The sequence below is a fragment of the Cyprinodon tularosa genome, unplaced genomic scaffold (assembly GCF_016077235.1).
Source record: "Cyprinodon tularosa strain WSP-4 unplaced genomic scaffold, ASM1607723v1 ctg175, whole genome shotgun sequence".
NCBI lineage: Eukaryota > Metazoa > Chordata > Actinopteri > Cyprinodontiformes > Cyprinodontidae > Cyprinodon > Cyprinodon tularosa.
The window spans coordinates 1,005,280-1,030,767 of record NW_024038574.1 but is presented as its reverse complement, the minus strand read 5'-3'; the positions used below and the strand labels follow the sequence as shown (position 1 = coordinate 1,030,767).

Below are 25,488 nucleotides of genomic sequence, written 5' to 3'. Positions count from 1 at the left end.
TTCTAATCAGCTGCCTTTTTAGGGCCCAAAGGGAGATGCGGGACCCACAGGGGAGACTGGTCGTGTAGGAGACCCTGTAAGTTCCTTTGGCTGGTGAAAAGTAACCATTCTACAGCAAGAAATGAAGTACGCTGTCATTAAGCTTTGAAAGTCTTGTATGTTTTTCCTAGGGTCAACCTGGTCCAGCAGGACCTCAGGGGCTTCGTGGACCACCAGGAAATGCGGTAAAATACGTTTTAACATTAGCTGCAAATCTAATATCATCTTAATACACTTGATTAGTTCAGTTTAAATACCAACAGTTTAAATTTATTTATAGGGCATTCCAGGCATAATCGGACCTCCTGGTCCAGCAGGACAAAGAGGAGATAAGGTGAGTCTATTTGTTTTAAAAGAGATGGCTAAAAAAAGTGATCCCCTCCCTACCACTGGGTGGTGCACTCGCCCGTTCTGGTTCTATGTTTACTAGCCAAATCCATGGGTCTGTTGGATTTCAGTGGCTGTGTAAGTGACCTCAGACAGTGCTGCAGACAGGAGGCCTCTGATTGGTCAAATCAACGTCTGCTCTACACTATGCATATTTCCTGTTTGGTACCTTACCGACTTTTTTTGTTTGTATGACCGCCATTATGGAAAACGACTCGTGAAGGTGGACCAGCTAGAAGAGCGAGGTGCGCGAGAATGCTTGGACCCTTTTCTCCACCTGGATCCCCGCTCTTCTTCCCCCTCATGTCCCTCAGTTGTTGCACAAACTTGCCCCCACTTCCTCACCGCCTCGGCCGTATCTAGACCCACAGCTAGTTTGTGATTGTCCCTCTTCCGTTATGGCGTGGAATAACATAGTGCAGACCAGGCTTCAAAATTGGGCATAAATCAAAAGTATTTACGTCAAAGCTGCGACAAGCACATTGCGACACATTGCTACAGGATAATAACCTGCCCTTTAGGCTTCCAACTGTCGTATGCTCTGTTACTTGCGACAGTGACAGTTGGTACACAAAGCATGCAAAGAATGAATACCAAACTACTAACATCTGTTTTGGGTTTTAATAAAATTTTCTAGGAGCTTGAGCAGCAGTACAGTCGTCATGAATGACTGAACCTGTGCCTAAATGTCAGCCAAAGCCATTTACGCAGGGACAAATAAAAACCTTTCAATAAACTAAACCTTAGCCGCCATATATCTGAGTCAATAACCATTTACAACAACTATTTTCATTAATTTCAGACAGAACTATTCACATATTTGTATTATATTAAACTGCACTTCCAATATTCACCACTGTGTGGCACCATTGACCTTTTTCCTCTAAACACGGAGCAGCTGGCTTGCTTGGACTCGCAATGAATCATGGGATTCCCAAGGTTATACAGGATTCACTTGACCCGTCCTTCAAAACGGGCAAAAACCAGGTGTTTTGTATTGTATTGGCCTGTAGAAAAATGCACATACCAAATGGCTCACAAGAAGTGAGCATCCCCGCAGCATTGGCACGTTGCTCCACAGGTGCATGGGGAGAACCCCGACCCCGTCGGACAGCACTTCGGACAGCACTTCTGAAAAACGAGATTGGGAGATCCCAGCTCTCGCTGCAACCGTACGCTGGAATGACCCAGATGCAAAAAAGTGCAATGTTGCAAGGAGTTTGGTGATATCTGGTATTGCGTGGGTCCTCCTTGTGGCTGGCTCCAAATCCATTCGGATTTCCCCCAACAGCTCCAAAATGGCAATGCTGGATAAACTGTGTTTTGATGATCGTTTCCTCGTTCATTCCACAAATATTCACACGGAGTGAAAAAATGCGTTCTCTGCGTCTCCTTGCTTCATTTCCATGTCTCCTTCTTGCGACAATAACCGCTGCCATGTGTGCGCAATTACGCATACAGACCATTTGCACCTTCTTTTGAAACGTGTTAAATATAGAGTCAGATACTGTTAGCAAAATTGCTTTCAGGTTTAATAAATCACTTTGCGAGTGCTAAATTAATATATTTACATGTTCTCCTCCCACAAGACGCACTTTAGCGTGTAAACGCCCCATATTGCATATTCATTGCAGAAAAAGTACTAAATGGATAAGAGGCGCTATTTAGCACGTTTTAAAGACCAAATCCTTTTAGCACGCTGTTGATAGATCAGTTTGTACATTTTTTAGCGTGCGCAGTGAAATAGCTCACGTTTTTATACACACAAACCTTTGATAGATCCGGCCCAAACTATGAAAATTTTAAAAACAAGCCTATATATATGCATTTTCTCAAAATTTCCTTTTGGACCCTCCTAGCATCTAATCTTTATGAGCGCCATCACAAATGTGTCAGCCTGCTTGATGCTGGACATGTGCAAGCCAGCTTTATTCAATAAACATTCTGCATTTTAATAATAAAGTCCGTGACAAATGTAAGACTTGTATTTTGATTATATTTGTCCAATCAAACATCAGTGTCCTTTGAAACAATTGTTGCAATTTTTCCATAGATAGCACATGGTAGGCTGCTGCAGGAGCAGAAACAAACAATCCAGCACAGCTCCATGCTCTATTTGTGATTGTTTTTATTCTTTCTGATCTCACAGGTCTGCTGTGATTGGCTCAGTGTCTTAGTGATTTAGAAATGATAAACTTAACACTTTATTTTCAATATGTTTGTCATTAAAATGTATACATTTTTCTATTACACCCCTGATGTTCTGTGGATGTGTTATTTTTAGGAAAATATTTATGACAAAGAAGTCTTAACTGTGACCTTTAAAGTTATACTTTTGTTGGGTTGGATGTGTTTTTAGCAACCCATAATGCAGTGGGCTTTCTCAGAGCAGTCGGTGTCCTTGCTTGTCTTCTCTCTTCCAGTCTCTGAATTTGTTTAAATACAGATGCAGCAGTAAGGGATTTTCAGGATATCCAGAGTTTAGTCACTCTTTTTGTTTTTAAATGCCGTAATTTTGCCTCCAGCTTCTAGTGTGACATTTAAACCTGTACATCATAAACAACTATCTGGTGCGGTATATGTCATCTATGAATGTTTTAATTCTGATTTAAAGGAATTAGTTGTAAAAAGTGCAAACAATGCAGTTAAAGACAGCAGTGATGGTTCTTATTTTTATCCCATTTTTTATTTTAGGGTGAACCAGGTAAACCAGGACAATCTGGCCCCCAAGGTCCACCTGGAGAGCCTGGTTTGATTGGACCTCCTGGACCGCCTGGGAAGGGCAGAGATGGCCAAAACGTAAGGTTCTTTTCTTCTTTTTTTTTTTTTATTAATTCTTTTATTTATTTTTAAGAAACCATATTTCAGTGTAGTTTCAAAACCTTTGTGAAAAGTCTTTCCATGAATCATTCTTTGACTTTGCCTGGAGTTTCTGAGGTGGATGTCTAGGCTATTAGCACTGTGTAATTTGCATAACATAAAACTTTTTTAAAAAGGTGTTTTCTCCATCAATTTCTCTGGCATCACACAGTAAAACATTTAAATCACTGAAACCGTGACAGAAAATTTGATAGGTTTTGAAACTAACTAAATCTGTTTGCAGCCTTAGGTTTTCCATAATCTTTAGCAAAATGTAATTTCAAAACATTAAGTTAATTAAGTCCTTTTTTTGGGTTCTATGCAGAGGTTGGAATATTGCCAGTTCCTGTACAAGCTACTGTATGAGCTGTCAGATGGACTTAAATTTACTTTATAATTCTGCTGCCTTTACACTAATGATATTTTAGGTCGACATCCTCTGCAGCTCATGACTGACATTTTTATGGATCCTCCTCATCCTCATTTTTGACTCAGTTCCAGATCTCAGAGGATGTTTGCTGTATTTGAGCTGCCTCAGTTTTGCAGAGTCATCTAGCTTTTTTTTTTTATATAGTGTTTTGATGCAGACGCAAATATGGAGTAGGTAGAAGCATGCTAGTCTAGATTATGCACAAAGTAACATTTCATGAAATAAGTTGGGCTGCTCAGTGGCGCAGTGGGTAGCACTGCCGCCTTGCAGCAAGAAGGCTCCGGGTTTGATTCCTAGCCTGGGGTCTTTCTGCATGTAGTTCTCCCTGAGCATGCGTGGGTTCTCTCCGGGTACTCTAGCTTCCTCCCACAGTCCAAAAACATGACTGTTAGGTTAATTGGCTTCTCTAAATTGTCCTTAGGTGTGAGAGTGTGAATGGTTGTTTGTCTCTGCTAGAATTTGGCAGGAAAGGTTTAGAATTTCCCGCCAAATTCCGAATTTTAACCTGCCAGGTTCAAATTCTGGCAGGAAATGTTTAGAATTTAGCAAATTTGCAAGTTAAGATATTAAGTTCGCTCTTTTTTTAAAGTTAAAAGGATTATTTCCAAATGACTAACTACTTAAGGCAGCCATGACAGGGATCTAAGCTATGACTAAGTAAATTAGGGCTGTAACAACGAATCGATAAAATTCGATTTTTAAAAGCTTTGGCAACGAATTTTATCATCGATTAGTTGTGTCGCGCGATTAATGCGTCATCCGCGGCCGCCGTCATCACATCCACTTGACTGAAACGGGGGAAGAAAAAAAAATACGGCGAAGCGAGCCAGCACCGCAGGTGCAGTGTTGCCAACTCAGCGCCTTTTCAGACCCCTCCAGCGACTATTTTTCAAAAAAGCGACTAGCGACAAATCTGGCGACTTTTTACGGTGTCACTGGCGGCTTTTGGAGACTCTTACGTGAAAGCATGTATCGTTCCTACTCTGTCGTGGGGCGCCTCCCCCATCCCAACCCCGTTCTCCCGCAGGAGTCCCTCTCAGCGCTGCAGTCAGAGCCGCAGGATGTTTACCCTCAGCGTCCAGGCTGCAAATGAAGCGCGCATGCACCGGGATTGACGGCGCAAATTGATCACAATAATTAAAATAGCCTGCGCTTTGTAAAGCGAGAAAAGTCGTAACATGCAACTTTTGTAAAAACAAATGAACATGGCACGGAAGCACCATGTTTGTTTGGTTTTAAAGTGGGAAAACGTAACGTTAGTTTCTCAGGTAGCTCATCTGATGCTTTCCTCACCGTGTTACTAGGTTACAGACAGTGATAAGGTTGGCTACTTATTTTACTTTTAATTTCATTTGAATTAGCTTAAGCAGCGTTTATATTTACTTAATAAATAAATTAACTTGCAAATTATGAGGGCAAGGCTTTTAAAGTTTAAATCTTCTGGCAAAGATAAAGTAAAGAAGATCCTGCAATTTATGGAAGTAAAGCAGAATAAAATCCAGCAAGATCAGTAATATGTCAATTAATTATATGCCACATTCCTATATAAATATCTGTCTTTGGAGGATGTGTTTTTTAGCACCCCTAGTTCTCTCATTTTTATTCCAAATACAATTTATAATTTGAATCACAGGGCTATTTTTATCTCTATGGTTCAGTATTTTCTCAAGTAGCAACTTTAACTGCTATACTTTCCTGTCTTAAAAGGCAGAAATCTTCTAGTCTAAAAAAAACTAATTTGTTGAAATGGGGGGGCCTATTGTTTGAGCCCCTTAGGGGCTTTAAAAAACAAAAATGTCTTTTTTTGCACTTTATGAAACAAAGTACCCTATATTTTGTGGATGTACAGCTACATTTCTCATGTAAGTTTGCGTAGTTTTAACACAAACATTTATTTTTCATATAGCACCAGTACAGTTAATGAGCAACCTGTACTTGTGTGCTTGTTTGTTCTGTCTAAAATGTTTATTTTGGAATAAAGAGGTTAATATAAAAAATATATTTTGTCCGATTCATCGATTAATCGAAAAAATAATCGGCCGATTCATCGATTGTTAAAATAATCGTTAGTTGCAGCCCTAAAGTAAATTAAATACCTGAACATCAATCATTTGTCAATTAAGCCAAAATGTCAATGGGCAATATTCCCTGCTGGTTTTCTGAACCGTTCATATTCCACGTCTTTTCTCCCAGTAAGCAACAGTGAGCTTGTTGAGCCACACAGTAACACAAACATCTGTCTGTGAAGAAAAATAGCCTGCCTTGCAGATTTTGTTAAACACCTAAACATGTTTGTTCATCATCTTTCCCCAGCAGACATGTGTCTGCCCTGCTGACAATGCAGGCGCAAACAGGAAAGACATTGTTTAGACATATCACATTAAAGCAGCACACGAGCACAGCAAATGCTTCTACCAGCAGTTCTGGTGTTTTACAGTAACCAGGTGCCACCAGGAGGAATGCAGGGCAAAAATTAATTAATGATTTAAAAGAGTTTCACTTTGTGTTCAAATAGTTTGATTGTTTTTCTTTGTGACCTTGCAGGGAGAGCCAGGACCACCAGGGATTCAAGGAATACCCGGAACAAAGGTATATGGATTTAATAGCTTACTCTTAGTTATTATTTTCTACTCTTGTCAGTTTGATTTAGTTTATTTATGAAGTTCTAAATTCCAATAATTTGTCATTCCAAAACACTTTGGAGTCAATTGATATAGATTTCAGGAATTTAAATATCAGGCTCTTGGGAAAAAGCCATCAGGTCTTAGGTGTCAAAAAACTTCTCAGGTCTCAGAAAAATTATTCAACAAATCATGAGGGATTTTGTTTTTTGAGACCTGAGCACTTCTTTCATGAGACCTGAGAACGGGTTAATCCCCGAGACCTCATAATTCTCACTCTAAGACCTGACAGCTTTCTACTCACCCCCATGCTGAACAACACTCTGGAGTACTTTTTTGATATCTCAAATGCATCTGGAGATCTGGGAGGCTTCTTGCTGTCTGCTGACATTCAAATAATGGAGGTCTATGGCGCCCGAGGCAGAAAGGTCCATAAAAGTCCACAAAAAACGTGTCAATATTCCTCCATACTGCTCGTCCAATGTATTCCAAGTGTCCTGAGGGGGTAGCATCCAGAATTTACTCGAAACGAAGTCATTTAGAATGTTTTTAGAGCATAAACAGTAGTGTATAGGATTTCCTGAAAGCGCGTGCCCGCACGTTCACGACGCTTCGGAAGCCGGCACACCAACCAGATGAAAGTGCGCATTCAGCGTCTGCTCTGCCGATAATGCAAGTGTAGAAGAAGAAATGTGCTGTTTACCTGTGCAAAGAAAGAAACAACGAAAGAAAAATGTCTGAGGACTTCAGTGTTGAGGAAGAGCATGAGTTCTTTGCTGAGCTGAATGCGCACTTTCATCTGGTTTGGTCTGCCGCGGTTTCCGTAGACTCGTGAACGCGCGGGCACGCGCTTTCAGGAAATCCTATACACTACTGTTTATGCTCTAAAAACATTCTAAATGACTTTGTTTCGAGTAAATTATGGACGCTACCCACTCAGGACACTTGGAATACATTGGACGAGCAGTATGGAGGAATATTGACACGTTTTTTTGTGGACTTTTATGGACCTTTCTGCCTCGGGCGCCATGGACCTCCATTATTTGAATGTCAGCAGACAGCAAGAAGCCTCCCAGATCTCCAGATGCATTTGAGATATCAAAAAAGTACTCCAGAGTGTTGTTCAGCATGGGGGTGAGTAGAAAATGAAGGCTAATCATGTTTTGGGTGTACTATTCCTTTAACAACTTTCTGCCTGACACCTGGGAACTGGTCTAAATCTGTTTTAAGCCCCTGCCCCACCTTGGCGATTTAGACAATGTATGCCTGACGTACAAAAAATTTGGCAAAAAAGCTGGCATACCTTGGATAAGTTATGGGTATATTTTGTATAAGTTATGAGCACGCTGAAACACACTGGCAGACATTGACATACGGCAAATACGTAAGCTGATGTATGCCAGCGTATGCTCATATGTGGGCCATAAGTTCCAGGTAAGTTATCTGATTGTTGACATACGTTAAATGTAAGTTACTAATAAGTTGTGGCGTCTAGGTTGTCCAAAACCTATGAGCAACTTATGCGTAACTTATCTCCAATGCACATCGACACATCTGACGCATTCCAGACGACCGCTGAACATGTTTCTAACTTCCAGCTACTGTTTAAAAGCATATTAGCAGTGTTTTTGGTATAAATGGGGTTCACAGGAGGGAACTGTCTCTCCTCCAGACTTCATGCCCATCATAGGGTGAGCCAGAAGGTGAGTGTGATGGACACTCCCTGGTTGACGCCCACGACCAACAAACTTCTAAGCACACATGACGCTGAGTCTGCTGCAGCTGCCAAAACTTTCTTTTTTTTCTTTTTATTTATTTTTTTATTTTTTGCCAGATGTATAAACATCAGCTAGGCTAATACCACGACCAAAGGAATCCTTTTATGCAGGCCAAACTCCTCTGGGCGATTTGCTGCTCCGCGATGCAACTGAGGGGAGCAGCTTTAACTGATGCTTCGTAACGCCCATGAAATGATGCTTGTACATCATTTCATGGGCGTTAGGCTGCCAGGCGTTATACATAAGTTTGGCTGCCTTTGGACATAAGTTCTGGACTCGTTATGAATACTCTATGTATACGCCCAAAATTGAAATTAATACATAGAAAGTTCAGCGTCAGAAGATTGTAGGAATTTGGGCATATGCTGGCTAAATCAGCCAGGTGTGACAAGGGCCCGTAGCCCTGGCGCTAGATGTCATATTGATTCCCAAGTAAATTAGGCCATGTAAACATCTAACTTGCATGTCTCTTGATAGAGACAGTCTGGCAAATATCTCAGTGCATTTCTTAAAAAACTTTAAATTAATGTCTAAACAGCAATAATATGCTAGCCTCGTGAGACCATCCTGATCTCGCGAGCTATCAAGGTTTCACTCGCAGATCAGTCTGGGGACTCTCCGTTGAAGAAAATTTGGAGCCGTTCACCAAACGAACGTCCAATCAGCGTTGGCTTTGAGGCGGGTTGAGGTGTGACGCAAAGAGAAGCGCGACAGTTCAGTCTAAAGAACATGGCGGCTTCAGCCGATGAAACTAGCGTTAGCGTGGCTATCGAGCAAGTTTTATCGGAATTACAGAGTATTTCTTCACTGAAAGAAGAGCAAAACACTGCTCTGGAGGCTTTTCTCAGAGGAAAATATGTTTTTGCTCTTCTCCCGACTGGTTTCGGCAAGAGTTCCATCTATCAATTGGCTCCTCTTCGTCGTCGCTCTGTTACGTCATATGCTTCGTTGATCTGATTGGTTTAATTGGCCCGTCTATCACCAACATAGGCCAATCAGCTAACCAGTATTTTCGCCCCTTCCCAAAATTTTTTCTACGGAAGGTTTCCAGATGGATATGCGGAGCAAATCCATCTGGCGGAGTCAGGTTAATAATATGTGGGAGTACAATGCTTTTTGACCTCTGTGTTGATTCTGACAGTGAGGACTTGATGGTTTTGTCATGAGTAACAGGTCGAATGTACAATGTTTAGCTTTAATCATCGCTAACCAAACATCACTTTTTTCCCCCCAGGGCTCACCAGGGCCACGTGGACAGCCAGGGTTACCCGGGGACAGGGGCCCCCAAGGGGAGGGAAAAGAGGGACCTCCAGTGAGAACCGACATTTGAGCCAAACTAATCCAGTTTCACTTCATTGGACTGCAGATATCTAAATGTTACTGTTTGTTTCTTCAGGGGCCTCCAGGAAAAAATGGGGAGCCAGGACCTGCGGTATTCATATACACAATGGTTTAGATAATATGTCTGGTTTTTTGTCCTCTTTCTTCAGTTTGTGTGTATCTGAATTTCAGGGACTGAGAGGTCTTCCGGGGGTTGCAGGTCCCCAAGGCCCAGCAGGCCACAACGTAAGTTTAATTCCAAATAGTGACTCAGAAAGTTTACTTTCATTCCAAAAATGTCACCTTTCATTTGAAAATAATATGTCCAATTTTTACAACGTTATTCTATTAAATTCGGTGGATGGTTTGTGTTTAACACACAAATAAAATTCAGACTGTGTTGGTTCTGCTCCAAACTTAGGGTTTACCAGGAAGGCCAGGAGAAAAAGGATCACAAGGAGAGCCTGTAAGTATGCATGTTTATCCCCTTTTTTCTGCATGAACCCAATAGTTCTTTGTTAGTTAAAAGTATCTTTTAGATTTGTCCTTGCAAAGGGTATATATTCCTATGATCAGGGTAAGAAAAGCAAATTTAATTTTCCCATATCTTAACTTAATTTTTTTCTTGCAAAAGAGGGTTACTTCTGGATTAGAACTCTTTAAAGTGGATTAACAACTAAATGGCTTCCAAAAAGCACAGGATTTAGTTAGAAATAGTATACTTAACTTACTTTGTTAGGTTCCCATTTTCTATGAACTGGACCCAAATGCTAAAACACTTTCAGAGTTCAAAGAAGGTCTGTCGCTCTCAAACATTATTTACAGAGCTTTTTAAAGTTAGCACATTTCCTTTGCCAAGAAAATGCTTCCACCTCTCAGGTATGGTGTGTCACTTTGCTGATTAGACAGCATGATTATTGCAGAGGTGTGCTGTAGGCTAGAAACAAAACCTAGAGTTAGACATGCAGTTGGACTTGATTAAAGGGGTGGCCAAGTGATGGTAAGATGGAGCCTCTCAAATTCCTGAGGATCTCCATCCAATTGCTCGACGCTAAAGTCTTGGCATCAGGACGGTTCATTTGCCCTATGCTGCAACCAAGTAGACAAAAGATAAAGCTGACCAGGAGATGCTGCTTCTCTTTAGATCTTATTGGCCACAAACTATGACAGAAACAATATTTTAGTACAAAGAGTGATGTTTCAAAAAGGAATTGTAGGGGACCAGTTAAGGACCAGCCAAGGGGAAATTTTAAATGGCGACTACTGTAAAAAGGAAGACAAGCATGGAGTTTCTGAGACAGTTTCTGCTAAATTTCTTGAGTTAACCTGTGTGAGCGGCTGTCAGGAGGAAAAATATGTTTGGCACGAGATCATGGTCTTGTTTTGTTACCCAATGGCTGCTTTTAGACTGCTTTCAAACACAACCCAAATCCAACTTGTTGCCCATTTGTGACTCGTATCAGAATTGTCCATCAGAAAGCCCCAGTTCCGATATGTTTCACTTGTAATTGTGTTGCTTTCATATATAGCATAAAATCAGACATGTATCTGATAGTTTTAAAAGGGTCTGAGGTCTGAAAGCTCTCTTAGGTTATCATCCAGACTCTCCCTCATGCAGACTCCTCTCTAGCCCAGCAGTCACTGCTCCACTAAAACACATTGTAAATATTTCGGCACTCTCTTTCTTATCCAAGCCTTATTATTGTTTGTTTATAATATTTTCAGCTCCTATTGTTCAACAACTTAAAATAACTGTAAGATTCAAATATTCACCATACTTGTATCTCTGCTTCTGTCTCCTTGAACCCCAGTCAGCCTCAGCAGATGGCCGCTCACACTGAGCCTGGTTCTGCTGGAGGTTTCTTCCTGTTAAAAGGGAGTTTTTTCTCTCCACTGTCGCTACAAGCATGCTTAGTGTGAGGGATTGCCTTTGAGTCAATGATTCGACGCAATCAACTGGTTTACCTTAGATAGAAAACTTTGAATCAATCTGACTGTATGATCTGGTGAACTATAAAGTGCCTTGAGATGACATGTTATGTAAATTAGCGCTAAAGAAATAAACTGAATTGAAGTGAATTTAATTAAAGGTTGGATGACCGACACCTATATTCCTGAGATCTGCTCTTATTACTTGTTTAAGCTGATGAAGATTCTCAGTCATCCAGGTCATAGTCATTCCGTAAAAGTTTAAAAAACAATCCACTGGACTTGGTTTCCAAGATATGAAGACGTTTCTCCACCTCTCCATGTTAGGATCCTCAGGCTTGCCCTCCAGAGGGCGCCGAGGATCCTCTTCTTCTCTGTGTTTTTCCCTTAGGGTTGAGTTACTGTGGGGATCTGGAGACTACCCTCTGCCTCCAGCAGAGTGCGCCGTGGGTCTTCTGGAGCTGGAACCTTCCTGCACACCTGTTGCTAATCCTGTCATCAGAAGACCTCTCCTATATAAGCTGACTTCAGACCTTGATTCCAGGCCGCAGTGTTCTGTCATGATGGGGTTTCTAGAGTAAAGCCCAAGATGCAGAACACACACAGAGGCACTGGTAAAAGTCCAAAGGGTTTATTTAAAGACAAAGCACATGGATAATACTGGAACAATACAGGCAGGGGGCTGGTTCCCTGGGGTCTGTGCAGGGAAAGGGAGATGGCTGGTAGCTGAGTTCATGTGAGGCTAAGCATTAGCTTCAGGCTTAGCCTGGCAGTCCTGGATTTGAGCTTCCAGCTCACAGCAGAGAACATCAGGGGAAACACGAAGGATTTCTCAGGCTGAGCTTCCAGCTCTAGCAGGGAACAACAGGGGAAAATCCACGTGGGAACCTCTAGGGAAACTCCACATAGAAGCCGTCAGGTTTCAACCACGTAGGAATCTTCAGGTTGGCTCACCAGGGCAGTTTAGCAGGTTAGCTCTCCTTGAGCTTCAGGCTAGAGACAGGTTGCCAGAGAGACAGCCCTTCCAGAGTTTCACGAAGAGACAGGAGGTTAAGCTCATCCAGAGCTTTCACGAAGAAACAGGATTCCTGTGAGGCAGAAACAAGGAAGAGTTAGAAACTGATCTCACACTAGAGATAACAAAGATTCTTCTGTCAAAGAGGCTCAGGAAGCTAACCAACTAAGATCAACACTGCGGCGTGGAATCCAGGTCTGAAGTCAGCTTATATAGGAGAGGTCTTCTGATGAGAGGATTAGCAACAGGTGTGCAGGAAGGTTCCAGCTCCAGAAGACCCACGGCGCACTCTGCTGGAGACAGAGGGTAGTCTCCAGATCCCCACAGTAACTCAACCCTAAGGGAAAAACACAGAGCAGAAGAGGATCCTCGGCGCCCTCTGGAGGGCAAGCCTGAGGTTCTTAACACTCCAGGAAGCTTTCTCAATTTAAATGTCTGGATCCGCAGTGAGTTTGAGTCTTTAAATAGACAAGGCCTTGTATTGTTTGGAAACATGCAAATGGTGACCAAAGAGAGGGTCTTACTGCGGATCCAGACATTTTAATTGAGAAAGCTTCCTGTAGACGTAGCGAAACGTCTTCAAATCTTGGAAACCAAGTCCAGTGGATTGTTTTTTAAACTTTTACAGAATTACTTGTTTAACAAAGTCCAACAAATAAAGTACAAGTTCCTCAGTAGCTCACCAGAAGGAGCTTAAGCTGAACTAGATAAGTGTTTTTTTTTTCTTTCCTTCTTTCTGGGTTCCTGATCATGTGGTTCAATGCAAATACCTTTTTTCTGTAATACAGTGGTGTCTGTTCCCAGTCCCCCCCACAGATATACAACACTGAGTAGATCAGTATATAGAGGATGCCTGGTGATCTTCTTTATTTAAATTGGAGGCAACATGCTTATTTGACATCAGACATTCGACATCCTGTTAACATGTGGAATATAACAGGTCTATAAGATATTGCTTTAATGATTACAGGTTTTAAAATTCTTAATGTTTCTGCAACAGTAAAACAAAAATGCTGAGATCTGTGAAGACTTTCATTGTGATGCTGTGTGGCAGACCCATGCAATAATCATGTTGACCGATCAGCATCTTGATAGGCTCCTCCTGTGTGGCAGGTGGATTATCTCAGCCGAAACACTAACAAAGAAAAAATGACCTGTTTGCACAGATCATCTCATGGGAAATGAGAGGAGGTATTGCCTTCATACGTTTGCTCAGGGCTTTATAGGGATATAAAAAGAAAACAGTTAGGTCAGAGGTCACAGATTAGCGGACCGGGGACCGGATCCGGACCCACCTGCTGGCTAATCCAGACCCAACCTGATTTAAAACATTTATAAATTAGTTGTCTGATGACAGTGTCTAACTTCATCTGCGCCGCTTCTCCTGTTAATACGGTAAACTCATGGATGTCACTCCATGAAGTGATGTCAGTAACTGTTTCCCTTCTGTCCCAGGTTGTTTCTGTTGTTGTTTTCCATGTTTTTTAATCATCCCTGCCCTTAATCAATAACATTCTTACTTAAAAACTAAATTTTTATATATGTATAAGTCTTCTTTAATACATTTGCTTGATCATCTCAAACATTGAAAGGTGACAAAACAAAATTAAAAGTAAAAGCCTTTTGTATTTGAACACATTTTGACAACACTGAAGCTGTCGGTTTGATTTTACCTGCTTCTCTGTCGTAATTTCTCCTCACTTGGTTGGTGCTAAACACAGGTATCAAAAGTATTCAAATGTATTACTCCAGTAGAAGCAGAAATCCTACTGTTTCAAAACACTTTTCTAGATGTTAGAGTATTAATTTAAGCTTTTTACTCCAATAAAAGTGTAAAAGAACCATTTTTAAAACTACTTTAGGTAATGCAGGTAAAATGTCAAGGAAAGATGCTTTAAACTTTACTGCACTACTTTAATAAAGGAACATTTTACCACAATTCTGGATGATAACTTCCTTAGAATTAGTTTTCTTAGTTTTATAATTAAAGGCAACAGTAAGACGGAGTATAAGGGCCAGGCTAGAGATTTTTTTATATTTTATTTGAGAATAAAGTCATAATATTACAAGAATAAAGTTGTAATATTACAAGAATGAAGTCATCATACAACAACCAGTTTCGGAAAGAAAGCTTTACGCTCCGACCAGCAGATGACGGCGGACCAGCTCCACCAATCAGCAACCTCAGTCCACTTTGACATTTTACCCAATTTGATGCTGGTGCTAAATTATTTCTTTACTTGTTAAAGCAGAGCCAAAGTATAACTTCACATAATGCTCAACATTTATCTTTTTAGGGAAGTAAGTGCTTCTTGTAGGAGTTGTCATAAAGTACAACTTTATGTTATAATTTCATTATTTTTAGGACTTTATTCTTTTAATATTACGACTTTATTCTCGTAATTTTATTACTTTATTATAAAAACTCTAGCCTTGTCTTAATACTCCTTCGTAAAACAGTCATCTTGAAAAACATTTATTTTGGTATGTGGTGCCTTACTGAGACTGGATGAAACTAATTACTTTAATGGTTTTTATTTTTATTAAATACCATCAGGCCATAACGAAAATGAGCTTCAATGAAACAAAACTAACAGTTCTATTTTTAGAATGTAAAGAGAAGAAAGTAGAGATAATTGCAACAATAAAACAATAAATAAGGAATAGAAGAAAACGTTTGGTTCAAAAATAATTACTCCAGTAAAATATAGATTTATAAATTTCTAAGTAGGGTAACGAAGTATTTGTACTTTGTTACTCCTCTGGTCTTGAACCAGCTGACTGACTGTTATCAATAAATCTACAATTTTTCTCCTTTTATAAGAAATATTTAATGATCTTCCAGAGAATAAAGTTTAAATATTCCCACTTAACTCAGCCTCTAATCTTGTTTAAGTGATGCTTTTCTTCTGCTTTCTTCCAGGGAAAAGCAGCAGACCTTTCTGACCTGAACCTGAAGGTAGGAAGACTTTCCGCCACAGTAGAGAGAGAAGAATTCAAACAGCTGAGCACTTCATAACGAAGCTATTTGCACCATGTTTAGGATATTTGCTCAGACTGCCCTGCAGGTCCTCCTGGACCACCTGGACTGCCAGGACTCCCTGGAGATAAAGGACACCAAGGACCTGCTGGGAAAAATGGCCAAGACGGATATCCAGTAAGACAAATCTATTATCATAGTCTCCCAGTTCTAAAGACCTCTGCAGTTTTTTAGTCAATTATAGCAGCTTTTGACCAGTGATAGTACCTTTGCACGTCTTTAAGAGAGTGTTATAAAGTGCGTCTTCACTAAATTCGGCCTTTGTGACAAATGAGGTCGGAGCTCCGGCATCATCAGTCACACAAGCAGTGATGGATGGTGAGGTTCTGTTTGCATCATTAGCTGCGCCTCTCATGGGGGCAATAGAAAACTATTAGGACCCAAGTGGTGCTCTGCTCTGTCTGTCTCGGCAGAGACTGATGGTTTGCTTTGCCATTACAGGGACCGCCTGGACCATCCGGACCTCAAGGGCCTCCTGGAGCTGATGGAACAAAGGTATGTTTAAACGGGGACTTTAGTTGCAGGGCTCCAGTGGGAGCATCTAATCAGTTTGTCCTGTTTATTTTAAATGTATGGAGGAAATTTTGTGACATTGTTGTTTCAAGCAAAGAACATGTTCTGTTGAAGTATGCATTTCAGAAATGAAAGAATAAAAAACTTCCAAATAAGAAAAAAAAAGATTATGAGGTGAACTTTGCTGTTTTCTCAGATTTAATTTTTAAATTTTTCTTATATTCTCTTTTTCATCATATTTTTTCAAATTTCATATTTCAAAATTTGTCTTTCTCAAACTGCGTTTTCCAGATCACTTTCTCTTCTCTTCTGAGGGCGGGCTTTTGCTTTGGAGTGAGGAATGAAAGACGCGTTGCTATTGGTCTGAGTGAACATTAGCAACAGCCTTTCTATTGGTCGAGAGCCAGCTTTTATATCGAGCTTGAAGTGAAGAAAAAGTGATCGATGAAATGCTTCTACCCAATGCTGCTCAGTGTGGCGCGCCTGCAGCCCGGACACCTTATGGCATCAGTTACAATTCCCAAAAATATCTGTAAAAGAGATATAAAAAAAATAATAATAAAATGTTAAACAATAGTATCCGTAAATAAGGTAAAAACAAAGTTTAATAACTTAACATCAAATCTGAGAAAACAGCAAAGTTACTTTCAAAAGTATTTATTAAGATGTTTATTAAAGCATCATTTCTGGATTGCATTTCTTTCAAATTTTCCTTTACGAAAAGTTCTTTGCAACAATAATAGGAACAAAGTTCACCCCATAGAAAGGCTGAATTTAGAAACATATAATTGGATGACATGCTATAAAGATACAGATCAAAGCTTAACTTAGAAACCGATTCTTTTTCAGAGATTTCAACTTTAAGAAGGATCCATTGTGTATTTTTCTGTTTCTCTACAGGGTGTAAAAGGGGATCAAGGACCTCCTGGAGGTCCTGGAGATAAAGGAGACAAGGTAAATTTGTCACTAATTTTCTTTTTCTTATGTTCAGAAGTAAACAATTTAATATTCGTCTAACCCCTCTGCTTTTATACCATAACCCAAAGTACAGTTTATTGGGCTTTTAAGGGGTTAAACAATCACAAGTGGCATATATTTGTAAAGTGGAAGAAATGTGTTCTTTTGCTTTTAAAAAGTTTGGAGCCTTTGTGTTTACTACTGTATGCTCAGTTCACACTACAGCTAAATACACTTTTACAGCAAGTAAAGGTAAATGTGTTTTTTAATATGGCTAATCCTGTGGGGTTTCTCTTATTGATAACCTGCTGTGAAAGAAACACAATTATGTTGAGCTAACTGCACTTTTAGATGGATTTATGGATGCTTGTTATCTGAGCAGAGAGTAAAAACCAGTTTGTGTATCAAGCCCACACGTATTGGAAACACAAGATATGATTAGTGAATGATATCAATTAGCAACAGTAGAGAGCAGATTGGCTGTTAAAACTGCAGATAGTTCTAATAAGAAGGACAAGAAACTTTCCAAAGCTTTACTGAGTCTAAACTTTCCAAAAGTCTAAATGAAGCAATGCATTTTCCCATCAGAGAGAATATGAATAAATATTGATAGTTTCTATCACTTTCGCACAGCTAGAGATCGGATGGAGAGAATCTTGCCACAGAGCTCATGAACATTTTGATTATGATCTTTGGATGAACCTTTTTTACACATTGATTTGTACTTATCTGGTTCTGTTGAGAGTTTCTGTTCAGTTGGAAGCAAATTGGGTAATGCCTAGTTCTAGTTACTTGAGTACTTGAGTAATTTTGACAAAAATATAATTTAGAAGTAGTTTTATTGCACAACACTTAAATTTTTTTCTTGATGAATATCTTAATAAAATATCCCTACTGTTACTTTAGTAAACGCTGGGTTAGCATTGACGATGTTATCAGTGGGACGGAAATCAGGAAAGTAAACAATGTAGAGCTAAATGGAAGGGAGCCAGGGCAGTCAGTGGTCAGCCATGTTTATCGAATGTAAGCAAAGTTGATTTGGCTTTTTATGTCATCGTTGTGACGTACGTTCGTTGCGTTCTATCAGAGCCGAGCCATTTGAAGGCCATTTTCACCCGCGCCGAGTCGTTTAAGCTGTGACTGAGCTGTTCCCACTGCGACTTAAAGCCGGTTTTTCTTTGGTTTAAACAGTTTTTTTTGCCAGTGGGAAAGGGGTATGAATAACAAACAAGTGTGTTTTAAATAAAGTGCGTGGGGCTCGACAAAGGGTCTTAGTGGCCCAAGATCCTTTGCAATCTTTTGGCCGCTTAATGGTTGGTTAAATCATGCCGGCTGTATATAAAACAAAATATTGGCTCATATTGTTTTCTTACTCCCTTGAAGAATTTTAAATGATCCAATATATATATATATATATATATATATATATATATATATATATATATATATATATATATATATATATATATATATATATATATATATATATATATATATATATATATATATATATATATATATACTGTATACTGCTGTACAAATATTCCAGGTTAAGTAAGATTTGATGAATAATTCAAAATGAAAATGCACAGACATACATATCTTTGCAATTAATTCATATATCACCAATATACAGTAATAAATTCCTTTTCACCATTTATTCATAACCTTTGTTGGTGTTACGATAATGAACATTACCAGGGATTTGTGTGATTATTTTGTTAGCTATAATCAGGCTGATGGAGCAGCTACAGAATTCTCTTTTAAAAAGATATGAGAAAGATTAGCAGATATTTTAACTCTTCATTAACAGAAACTAAAACAATGGTTGTAGTAGTTTCACCCATGATTGCACATTTTTGTAAATCCCTTCATACAGCGTTGATAATAAAAGAATCCTGTATAATAATGAAAATCCCAAAATTTGCTTTGGATTTTAGGAAAGGAAAGGAAAGAAAAAAAGGAAAGGAAAATCCAAAACTTTTCTGTTTAGGATTTTAATCGGATTTTCCGTTCTCTGATCGGGTTTTAATCGCAAAGCAAGCTGTGCTCTGGAGAATTTGTAAGAGAATTAATGTGTACCAGCCATACAGTGAGCGAGCGAGTATGAGATTTAAGTTTCGCTCAGTTTGGTAACTGTTGATCGCACAGAATATCAGGTGCTGTGGAAAAGTTTTGAAAAATTTTGTCACGGCACTGGAACCTGTGCTAATAACTGCTGCTGTCATCTTAGGGCCACCCTGGACCCCCTGGTCATCCGGGTCCTGCAGGATTAATGGGTTCTCCTGTAAGTGTTTTTTATAGTATACCAAATTTGTTTGCTTCTACATTTGGTGTCGATATTTCTGTTGAGCTTTATTGACTCTAAATCTTTGTTCTTAAGGGTAACGATGGGCAACCCGGCCAGGTTGGCCCCCCAGGACCCCCTGGAGAAAAGGTCAGCCTGCACTTGTTGTGCCTTCCCCCTATGAAACAGTTATTTCCCATTTGCCATTTTGTACAGACCTTTTGCCTCTAGAAAGTAGGTCAGCCACCATGAGCTGTAATAGCAGCCATTAATCATTTCCTGTTTTTTCTCTGGTGGCCCTGTTTATGTTCTCCAGGGCAAAGAGGGTCTCAAAGGAATCCAAGGACCACCGGGTCTTCCTGGCATGATAGTAAAGACAACCTTTTTTGATGGTGTTTTATTGAGAAAAAAGGCATGATGCTTTGCTGAGGATACTAAATCAGCATTTTTGTAAATGTTCAGGGTCTAACTGGAAAAACAGGAAAAGATGGCAGACCAGGTGAACCAGGAGAACCTGTAAGTAGGCAACACTAATCCATTAACATTTGGTGTAGCACCACCTATAAAACTCAGTCTGTATTATGCACAGAGACATCTAGCTGTTCTGTAGCTATTTCTATCATTTATTTCTTTACAGGGGAAGCAAGGTGAACCTGGACCTCCAGGAAACCCAGGACTCCGGGGACTCCCTGTAAGTGAGCAACGCTAATTGGATTTGATCATTCCCACGGTACAAAAAGACAAACACTCTGCTTCCCTTTATCACAGGGCTTCAAGGGCCACAGAGGAGAGCCAGGACTTCCAGGGTCAAAGGTAAAAGTTATTTTTTTAGATGCTGGTATTAACATTTTTATCCAATTCTAGATGGAAGATTACAAGAGGGGAAGTTAACTGTTGCAACCGTTTAATGAGTCATGCATATTATGATATTTTAACGAATTATTAAACCGACTATTTGGCAGGTTTGTCTCTAATACAGTAGCAGCCATTCAAAATGGCCCTTCCCAGTCAAACGCCAGCCAAATGGTAGCAGATTCCTCTGCAACTCCAAGCAAATTCCCCTGCAACTTCCAGCCTCTGTGGTGACCCCTTCCTTGTCCTGGGCGTGCATATTTTTCACTCTACTCCACCCTTTCACATGAACTACAGGATCTGACCAGGAGATGGCGCTTCACTTTAGATATTAATGTCCACAAATCATGTCAAAGATAATATTTTAGTACAAAGATAAGAAATTGAAGGGGACCAGCCAAGGACCCATAAAGGAAAGTGGGGATATTTTGGATGGTTACTACTGTAATGAATCTATTTTAAAGTTTCTCTCACCTTTAAAGGCTAAACATGTCCATAGAGGGAAGACATTAGATAAAAAACAAAAAAACTAAAGAAAAATGCAAAAGCAGCTCATGTTTTATCCACAGCTTCATCTTTACTATTTCAGCATCTTTCTGTCTGTTGTTCCATGAGCTCGATGCTTCTGTTTTGATCCTGACCCATTTTGGATCAACATTTGTGGTATTTGTCGTTTGGGAACAGCCAATTTTGTCTAAGTTTTGAATATAACATGGAGTCGTTGGTTAAAAGTGAGGATGAAGAATTTGAAATTAGCCTTTGTAGCTTCATTATAGCTTATGTGTCAATGGCTGATTGATTAAATGTGTAAAACCCTGTAATCCAGGGCTTGATAAAACACTGCAGAATTAAAGGCCTTTTGTCAATATAAACTGGAGCGTTTGGGGTTTATAATGGTGTTACTTATCCTTTGCAATATATTTTCATCTGGATGAGATGGATCAGAAGAGATGGTCTATAGGTTTTTTATTTATCTCTGGGTTAAGGCCAGTTTATACTCAGAAACCAGGTCGTCTGTGTGTGTGTCGCAATTAACGCAGATATGCCCCGCCCCTTCTGCAGACACTATGCTGCAGCTCTCCAAAGCTGTAGGTTTAGTTTAGTTTAGTTTATTTAGGATCCCCATTAGCTGTAGCAAGCTACAGCTATTCTTCCTGGGGTCCAACAACAAAACATGAAATAAAAAAATTACAAATGAAATAAAATTATGTGGACATTAAAACAACATCTCCCATAATCTATACATATACATATATACATACACACATATACACATACATATATACATATACATATATACCCATATACATAAACAGAAACAATCCAAACTAATCAAAACAAACTACAAAGCACAGCAAGTGAAGAAGACAGTCCTAATCGTGTTTTACCTCTATATTTAATAAATGTTCTTTCAATGATTTGTTAAATTTCCTTAAATCAGTTATCAGTTTAATATAATTCGGCAGTAAATTCCATGCTTTCATACCTCTATACATAACAGTTCTTTTTAAGGCATTTGACTTTACTTTAGGCAAACTAAAGTTTTCTTCAGTTGCATGCCTAATCATGTATTCGTGATTTTCTGAACTAAAAGTAAGGTTTGTAAATAACGACGGCAGACAGGAGGCCTCTGATTGGTCAGATCTACATTAGCTCTACACTATGCATATTTCCTGTTTGGTACCTTAACACCTTGTTTTGTTTATATGACCGCCATTGTGGAAAACGACTCATGAAGTTGGACCAACTAGAAGAGCGAGGTGCGATGGAACGCCGGGACACTTTTTCCACCTGGATCCCCGCTCTTTTTCGCCCTCATGTCCCTCCATTGTCGCACAAACTTGCCCCAACTTCCTCACCAGCTCTGCCATATCTAGACCCACAGCTAGTTTGCGATTGTCCCTCTTGCTTTGTGGCGTGGAATAACATAGAGCAGACCACGCTTCAAAATTGGGAATAAATCAAAATTATCTGCCACAAGTTCACTGCGACACACTGCTGCAGGAGTATAACCAGCCTTTTAGGCTTCAAGGTGTTTAAAAAATGGTGAAAAAAAAACTTAGACTACAGTGCATATTAGATTAGTTGAAACTAAATTGCTTATAGTAGTTAAGATCTGACTTGGTGCAAATATGGGTTGTGTTCAGTCAATTCAAGTGCGCCTATTAAGTACCTTCAGTCTACTATTCCCTATTCTAAAGGGCCAACATGCACATTTTGGCTGGATTTGTGAGACTAAAACCAATGATGTGAGTTAGAGAAGATCAATAATAGCAAGTGGTGGGACTCAATCAAAGTGTTTAATTTGGTTAATTACAGTGTCTGTAATGAATTAATCTACAGTTGTGTTTTAATTTTTATATGAAAATAAAGGTGATACTTTCAGTCGTTTACAGATAGGAACACAGATTTAATCTGCGGAAAGTTATTTTGGACCTACCTAAAAAGAAGAGTTTAATGTGTTACCGCTGTTTTTATTAGTTTAAGTATGTTATAATTCTCATTTGATCTAAAAACGATAATTTTCATTTAAAATACACCAAAAAGTAAGAAATATTCCTGAATTATTGGTGCATATTGACATATTATTCCAAAGAACAGTTTTGTTTGATCTTTTAATTTAACATCAATGAATTTTATACTTTTGTAAATCCATATATTTTTCTTTAGTAGTGTTGCACTGATACCAGTATCGGGCAGTGCCCTGGTACTGCTCTAAAATGGTATCGCTATTGCCGAGTACCAACAAACAGGGCACTGACCATTTTGAGAGCCAAAAGTTTATTCAACTATTGTCACCCATTCCAGGAAGGCAATAAAAAGTTCCACTGGATTCACTTTGTATAAGTCTTTTTCCTGCTTCAAAAAGGTAGACAGCAGCTTGACAAACCATGATGGCGATTATTATACATCCTAGTAGAATGCAGTTCTTCATATATATATACACACATCAATTTCAAACAGATGGTATCGGTATCGGCCAATACTGCACAGCCAGGTATTGGGTATCGGTATCGGGGCCAAAACATGGCATCGGCACAACACTACTCTTTAGTTTAACTTTCTTTATTGGCCATAGAGATATAACATAATTTAAGACTTCTATAGAAATGTCTTTGTAGTTAATGCAAATAAAATCCACATATGTTTTATAATTAGCTCGTTTTGATTTAGCTTTGCATAAATTAAAACTGTTATTTTTGTAACAGCAGCTTTGCTTATGGTGCTGCATGATGCCAATAATAAAATGATCACATCACATGCAGTCATGCATCACCTTGATATTTTTTAAACAAATAATTTCAGGCCTGGAATAAAAATTTCTAATTGAAACAACTAAAAATGTTATTAAAACTAACTGAAATGGAAGTTTTACTTTTAATCACTGAAGAGCTGGAAGTACAGTAGTTTTTTTTATTATTATTATTCTCCAATTATTATTATTATTGTAAATGTTAATCCTTTTCCCTGTTTTCTGAAGTAACACTGCGATGTCAGACTGGACTCGTCCCACATCCATTTCTTTTTATTCTCCCAACACACGCCTCCTTTAGCAGAACCAACACACCTGCTGCTTTGCCTCTAATGCAGCTCAGCTCACAGCAGCACAAACGGAGCCACAGAGATGTGAACAATGGCATGGCTCATTACAGACAGCTTCTGAGGGTGCCGCAGCGCGGCCGCCAGCCTGTGGGCTCTGCAGCAGCTGTCGCCAGTCTGCAGTGCAGCCATCTTATTAGAGAAATGTAAATCGTTGCTATAGACCCTGAGCCTCAGCTCACACTGCTTATAGTTGCTGACATTAACTGTCACCCAGGTGATATCTCTGCACACTGTTATCCTGAAGGCGGAGTTTAAAAGTCATATTTGGGAGAGTTTTCTTGGCAGTTTCCAGTTAAACTGCAGTTTATTTTTAAAGTCACTGTCCCACATGGTTAGAAACTGTTTTGTATGTATTTATCCACTCTGTGTATTTTTTAATTTGCATCACAGGGAGAGGATGGGAAGCCTGGGTCAGCAGGACGTGACGGCAAACCTGGAAAGGAGGTATGTAAAACCTATTAGAGTAGTTTGTATTTTTAACTTTATTCGGATACAATAGGGATCATTTTTACTGTATGCTAGTGATACGAAACTAACATTTTTATGAAACTAAATCAAGTGCAACCAAGTACTTTTAAACGTGGTTATGGCACAGAATTTGGAATCCTGGAAGACTGCTACTCTGGCTTTCTCGGCAGGACCCTTAAAGTCGTAGGGAAATCATATTTAAATGTCAAATCATTCTGGCTTAAACATGTACATAAAAGTACTCTTTATGAGACTATATTGTCCCAAAATTTAGAAAAATTCTATTTTAAAAAATCTTAAAATCTGTGGATTTTTTTCCTTTATCTTATTAAGTTATACATCAGCCTGAACACCTAAATTCGGCCAATCATATATCAACGGTCATCTGTGAATCAAATTTTTTCGGTCGTAGCATCTTTATGTCCAACAGTTGAAATAAGAAATCAGAATCGTTTCCTTTCCCATTGAGTTCCGTCCCAGTGTTCACGGGGATGGACGTCTGTGTCTTCAGCAGGTGTAGAGCTAACAGAACTGGCAGCGTTGTGAGGCAAGGGCTCAAACATGTACGGCTGTAAGCCTTCTACACCAAACCAAGCTTCTGCCGCCCTGGCGTCCTCTTCCACAACATCTCCATCCCCGCTTTCCTCCTTTAAATAAAACATGTATGATGGAGGAGACTCATCCACGACCTCCGACACTAAACTCTCCTCCTCTTGCATGTTTCCTCTGTCCATAGCGTTCCTTGACAGTGTCGTTTCTAAGTCACCAATTTAGTGCTACTTGGTCCCAATGGAATTTCCCATTGGGAACCTACTAGCATTAAGTGGCTAACTGGTTAGCAAGATGCTTCTAACAAACCGACCACAACCAAAGGTGCTTGTGAACCTTCCGCCACAACAATCCCAGGTCATTGATAAGCGACCAATCACATTCACTTTATTCACTCGTGTAAAGTCGGGCACCATTCGGTAGAATGTGGAAATGCAACGGTTGGAACAGCCGCTTCTCTACGACTTTAACCCCACACTGCTCCCCAGGCGCCACACAATGGCAGCCCACTTTTCCCAAAGGGGGATGGGTTAAATGAAGAGGTAAATATCTCCAATGTGAGATCAAAAAAGTTCAGTTGTTATTAAACAACATGAGATATTTCTAGAGAAGAGGGAAGAAATACGAGAAATGTTCGGCGTAGGGTACAGTTATAACAAAAAAAACACAGGACAGGTCTGCCCATCATCCAACAATCTGAAGAGCAACTCACAGTAAATCTAGTAAGACATACAGTAACAGTTTACCTGAAACAGCAACCGGGACATGGAGATCAATGAGCAGAGAATCAGTCTCTGATCATTGATTTATTGCAGCACCACTTTTAGCCGTGTAGGCCAGA

General features: G+C 39.5%; 1 protein-coding gene across 2 annotated transcripts in view; it reads left to right on the top strand.

The window, feature by feature from the left end:
* The window catches only part of LOC119781324 (collagen alpha-1(XXII) chain-like), a 40,502-nt gene that overhangs the window by 2,211 nt on the left and 12,803 nt on the right, over positions 1 to 25,488 (top strand). For both annotated transcript variants that reach the window (XM_038281748.1, XM_038281747.1), the window contains exons 4-23: positions 23 to 76; positions 171 to 224; positions 320 to 373; positions 3,121 to 3,225; positions 6,260 to 6,304; positions 9,349 to 9,426; positions 9,511 to 9,546; positions 9,627 to 9,680; positions 9,856 to 9,900; positions 15,302 to 15,337; positions 15,422 to 15,535; positions 15,860 to 15,913; positions 16,832 to 16,885; positions 19,122 to 19,175; positions 19,272 to 19,325; positions 19,492 to 19,545; positions 19,638 to 19,691; positions 19,813 to 19,866; positions 19,944 to 19,988; positions 24,021 to 24,074. In XM_038281748.1, the coding sequence (XP_038137676.1) occupies positions 23 to 76; positions 171 to 224; positions 320 to 373; positions 3,121 to 3,225; positions 6,260 to 6,304; positions 9,349 to 9,426; positions 9,511 to 9,546; positions 9,627 to 9,680; positions 9,856 to 9,900; positions 15,302 to 15,337; positions 15,422 to 15,535; positions 15,860 to 15,913; positions 16,832 to 16,885; positions 19,122 to 19,175; positions 19,272 to 19,325; positions 19,492 to 19,545; positions 19,638 to 19,691; positions 19,813 to 19,866; positions 19,944 to 19,988; positions 24,021 to 24,074 (1,152 nt within the window). The remainder of the gene's footprint in view (positions 1 to 22; positions 77 to 170; positions 225 to 319; positions 374 to 3,120; positions 3,226 to 6,259; positions 6,305 to 9,348; positions 9,427 to 9,510; positions 9,547 to 9,626; positions 9,681 to 9,855; positions 9,901 to 15,301; positions 15,338 to 15,421; positions 15,536 to 15,859; positions 15,914 to 16,831; positions 16,886 to 19,121; positions 19,176 to 19,271; positions 19,326 to 19,491; positions 19,546 to 19,637; positions 19,692 to 19,812; positions 19,867 to 19,943; positions 19,989 to 24,020; positions 24,075 to 25,488) is intronic.